The sequence below is a fragment of the Notothenia coriiceps genome, unplaced genomic scaffold (assembly GCF_000735185.1).
Source record: "Notothenia coriiceps isolate Sejong01 unplaced genomic scaffold, NC01 NC01_scaffold00019251, whole genome shotgun sequence".
NCBI lineage: Eukaryota > Metazoa > Chordata > Actinopteri > Perciformes > Nototheniidae > Notothenia > Notothenia coriiceps.
In genome coordinates this window covers 265-4,925 of record NW_011351952.1, presented here as the reverse complement: position 1 = coordinate 4,925, position 4,661 = coordinate 265, and the positions used below count along the sequence as shown (strand labels likewise).

The 4,661-nt window shown below is 40.9% G+C and overlaps 1 protein-coding gene and 1 long non-coding RNA gene across 4 annotated transcripts; one reads left to right on the top strand and one right to left on the bottom strand.

The window, feature by feature from the left end:
* Window positions 1-8: 8 nt before the first annotated feature.
* Window positions 9-2,699, bottom strand: LOC104951822 (uncharacterized). 3 transcript variants are annotated; one of them, XM_010778554.1, is made up of 3 exons: window positions 2,570-2,672; window positions 1,067-1,565; window positions 9-173 (listed from the first exon to the last, which is right to left on the bottom strand). In XM_010778554.1, the coding sequence occupies exons 1-3, from the start codon at window positions 2,627-2,629 to the stop codon at window positions 37-39; spliced, it is 696 nt and encodes a 231-aa protein (XP_010776856.1). In that variant the 5' UTR covers window positions 2,630-2,672; the 3' UTR covers window positions 9-36. The 3 variants fall into 3 exon arrangements, with proteins under 3 accessions (XP_010776856.1, XP_010776854.1, XP_010776855.1); XM_010778552.1 differs by lacking the exon at window positions 9-173 and having other exon boundaries at window positions 590-1,565; window positions 2,570-2,699; XM_010778553.1 differs by lacking the exons at window positions 9-173; window positions 2,570-2,672 and adding an exon at window positions 2,163-2,217 and having other exon boundaries at window positions 590-1,565.
* Window positions 2,700-2,722: 23 nt separating this feature from the next.
* Window positions 2,723-4,318, top strand: LOC104951821 (uncharacterized). The gene is made up of 3 exons (XR_799062.1): window positions 2,723-3,089; window positions 3,846-3,999; window positions 4,203-4,318. It is a non-coding gene; the product is annotated as an uncharacterized lncRNA (long non-coding RNA).
* Window positions 4,319-4,661: the final 343 nt, after the last annotated feature.

The following is a 4,661-nucleotide window of genomic DNA, read 5'->3' as shown; positions in this document are numbered from 1 at the left end:
CAATGCAGATTTACCTGGTCAAAAATGTCCATGATGTCAGCAGTCTTTTGACGTGTTGATCCTCCTTTTGGCACAGATGACTGTGATTAGCTGACTTGAGTGAATGTCCAACTGGGCCTTGGAACTTCTCCTCAAAGAGGAATGGTCATTATCCTCTGGAACTCTGCATTGATCTATGAAAGAATAATACAAAAATGACAGTGAGTAAATTCATAAAGATTCAATTGAACTCAGTCTGTATGCAAATTATCATTTAAAAAAAGAACCATTGAAGCAAGTGGAAACTTCTTCCGACCCCTTTTCGGACGTGTAAGCTAAAGCTTTGTTGTTTCTTGATACCAGACAATGACACTACAGATTATTCAATTATTAATTAAATGTTTCGTTATTGCATTCATTTGTATAGCACTGTATCACCTTTTGTTTCATTTGTATTTTCTTTGGTTTTACACGCTCGAAGAAAAAAAACTAAACTGGCAAAAAGTATAACAAACTAAAAATGTAAATTCTGTCAGTAAACACGGTTAAACATAAACTTTACCACACCACATTATGATGAATGGATCAAAGCTTACAGACGAGACTCTCTTTGTTGGAGCAGTGCCGGCCACCTGTCTTTGAAGTCCTTGATTCCTGGCTCTTGGTTTACCCCCTCCTGTCGTCTGTAGGCGAACGTGTGTCTGACCCTATTAGTGTTCCTGATGTCTGTCAGAAGTTCTATTCTCTCCAGATTGGCACCGGTGGGGAAGGATGGATAAAAGTTAGCCTCAGCTCGCTTTGGCCTCTTGACTTTTTTAGCAGGGAAAGCATCTGTAGCAGCTTTAGATTTCAGGGAATTTACCACCAGCTCTGGGCACCCCTGCAATTTGAGCTGAGTCCTGTAGTTTCCCCATCTTATATTTCAGGCGCTGTTTCCATCCATTGCAGCCATTGAATGAGCCAGGTTCTTTCAAACAAGGATGCTTTTTGATAAGAGCCTCTGCTACTGTGCAGAAATGTGAATCATCTGGATAGGCCTTGTATCCAGAAATTGTTTCTGCAAGTCTATTCAGAATATCAGACTTGCTTCGGGAGCTGACAGTCAACATTTTGTGGCTTCCATTAAACTCAGAATTCCCTTTCACTAGCTGCAGCTCCGTGTCATATGAAAATTGAGGAATCGGAAAGTCCGCTGGCCACTGTTTGGCTCGAGAGGACACAGATTCGGGGAATGAGAGGATTATTGTGTCATCTGATGCCAAAGAAACATTGCCATCACACTCAAGTGAAGATGATGATGTGGTATCAGTGGCAATGTTCAAAGGTGTATTTGTTTGCTGGTGGATCACTTTGATTGTTCCCAAATCCTGAAGTTGAGTGGTGGAATTCAGATTGAAGAAGTCGTTGCCAAAGTCTTGGTCCATGTACTGCAGTCTGACGTCGCCCTTTAACCCAAAGAAAGTCTTTAACTTGCTGAGAAGGTCATCCAATGATTCCGGTATGCCATTTGGAAGAGACAGTTTTTCAATGTTGTTCTCCCCCAAAATCACTTTCAGTCTTGCAGGCGTTGAATCAGCCATGGCAGTCTGAGAAGACAACACAAGCACAATACGTTTTAAGAAAGGCACATTAAACATAATTCCTTATTATTCACACTGCTCATGTATCACCTTATAGATGTGTTATCAGTTTTCAGTAAAAGGACTACAACTTGGTGTGAATCCCTTTTCTTGACTGGACTCCATCAGCACATATTTAAAAAATGACATAATGCCCACCCTTACCCTCAATGTTAGGTTCCTTTTCAATAAATGAAATCTGCAGTTGACAACTTGTATGTGCAAAAAAATTGAATGTTATCATTTGAAATCTCCAAAGGGTTGATAGTTAGTCTTGCACCAATAACAAATATGTATAGGAAGTCATAAAAAACTAATATATTGTTGTTCTGCAGGTGAAGCACTAAAGCTCTGACCACTCAACAAAAGCCCGCACACTGTTTGAGCTTTCTCACAAATTATGTTCTGATATTTAACTAGTGTGATTATTTTCTGGTGAAATGATAAATAAAACCTTTGAAAACTAAAGAAAACACTGGTATGAAATAAATCTGTTCTGAGAAAACAATAGTTATCAATTATTTCTCTTTCCACCGAATGAAATATCACTTTTCGCTTCCTCACCCTTTAAACATGGACATATCTTTTCAATGTGACAAGACGCATCCCTCGGAGTCTGCCAGTGGGTGGGGATCATCTTGGTGCTCAAGAAGTTCCACCTCCTTGCCTGGTGACGTTTGGAGATCATAAGCTCTATAATGTTCAATGTACCATCCACTGAGCTTTCTCACAATCAAGATCAACTTGTCACCATTTGGAGGATTTCCCTAAACTCTGGGAGTCCTGCCAGAAACCCATAGATCAAGACCATCCCACACTTTACTGGGACTATCTCTGTAGGTAAAAAATCATTTGTATCTTAGCTTTGGCTGAACTCTAAAATGAATAACTCCTATAATCACCTCCTGCACGTTCAGAACACACAGCAACATCAAAGTACTCTCTGTATCCCTCACAGGAGCTTCACGTACCTTAGGTAGTAGTCCAATACGATGTGTCAAAGCCTGAAGAAACCACCACCGGTCAGGCATGAGAAATCATGAGAAGAAAAAGAAATACATGTGTATACTGTATTAGGAAAGAAATACATGTGTATACTGTCTTAGGAAAGAAATACATGTGTATACTGTCTTAGGAAAGAAATACATGTGTATACTGTCTTAGGAAAGAAATACATGTGTATACTGTATTAGGGGGGACATTTCTAATCGTTGTTAAGCTTTCACAGTCACGTATTATCACCCTGAAGCTTTCACAGTCACGTCACCCTGAACGTAGTAAGGGTCTTATCAGCAACAGCAAATTACACTACAGGGCTTCTTATTAGCACGTTAGCATAGCAACACAGAGCTGGATAACGCTTTGACCACGAGCTACTATAAATGTGAGGCTTATCAACGCCGCATCACTTCCAGCATAAACAAGAAGGGAGTCCCGCCATCGAGGCGACCGGCACAACAAATGATATAACTGCATCTCCCGCACAGCGAGGTTAAGTTCTATGTTCGTCAGCCGGATGCATCATGCCCCCTCTCTGCTCGTCTTTAGGATTACACTCGACGCAGCGGCGGCGACACTACATTAAACCGTTCACACACACACGCTGAAATAGTACCAAACAAATGTGTGCAGTTTGGTGACAAGCTATGTACTCATAATGATAGTAGCCTTAACATGACCCAGTTAGCGCATTAGTTTTGCGCTAACTGGGTCATGAGCAGCTACGCCAGAACACAACAGGAATAACTTTAACACATAGTGACAATATTAAACCAAGAGAGTAGGCTTCAACCCGCAAGCAACCAACTATCATCATGTTTGAGCTAAAGCTAGCGGTTTAGCTAACAGTGGAGCCAGTGCTTGGTTCCTTCAGTTTACGTTAAGGCTAAATATTTGCAACAACATTTAAACAATTTAGGTGGAACATGTTATATTATTTTTACATTCTCAGTTAGCTTCAGGCCTCACTGAGGAGAAGTATTGAGGTAGAAAGCTGGTGAAGCCATTTCCTTATATTCTGTTTGCACAGATAATAAACCTGGTTGCCAAGAAGGAAGTCATATTCATTCGACCACACAACACAACGCAGAGATACATGTGGCGTGAAACCAGAGAATGATTAGATAAATAGAGAAAACGGATATAATTTGTAATAATTTATTAATGTGTTTAATACATTCTGGCTAGGACAACCAGACAAACGGCAGCAACTTTCCCTCTGCTTCATTCTTTTCTCCTGATCAACAGGCTTATTATCTGATTACCAGCTCTGCACAGAGGACTTGTAACACTAGCAGCAGTGGAGACGGAGCATCAGAACCTGGAGAATACAGCAACAACAACAACAACAAAACAACAACAACAACAACAACAACACGGAACCATTTGAAGATATGTAAATGTAAATATTGCAGTAATAGTGTACTTTCATTGTGTGGGTGTGAGAGAGAGAGAGAGAGAGAGAGAGAGAGAGACTCCTGTCCCACCTCCCCATTTTATTTTGAGTTGTGCATTGTTATTTGTGCTTGAGAAACATTCCACTTGAACTTTATTTTAATGAACTTAGTAGTAATTATTGTCCTATATTTCTTTCCGATTTCACAGCTGCCTGGGCCTAGCAGCAAGAACCTCCATCTGTGCCTGCACCCAGGCAAGGCCGGATTAACCATATGGGCAACCTGGGCAAGTGCCCAGGGGCCCTTGAGCAAAGAGGGCCCTCAGTGACAAGATAAAAAAATAAATAATAATCTTTTCATTTTAGTTTTTTCCGGCACGACCTCTCTCATCATACATTGTTTTAAATGACTCTCACTCTTCACCATAAATAACACAGCTTTTCCATTGGGTCAAATGACTGTAGCTCTCTGGACTGTAGGCCTCACTATGTATGCGCTCAACTTTATTACTACGCGGCGGCGGTGTATAGCCGTATCACAGCCCCACCTTTGAGCAACCACACAATTTCACTACATATTTTACTTTTGTAACTCTCGATCTTTGTGACCAACAGAACTCCTCGTGTACTTGTACAGCCAGCCAGTCATATGTTGGCATTAAGTGGGG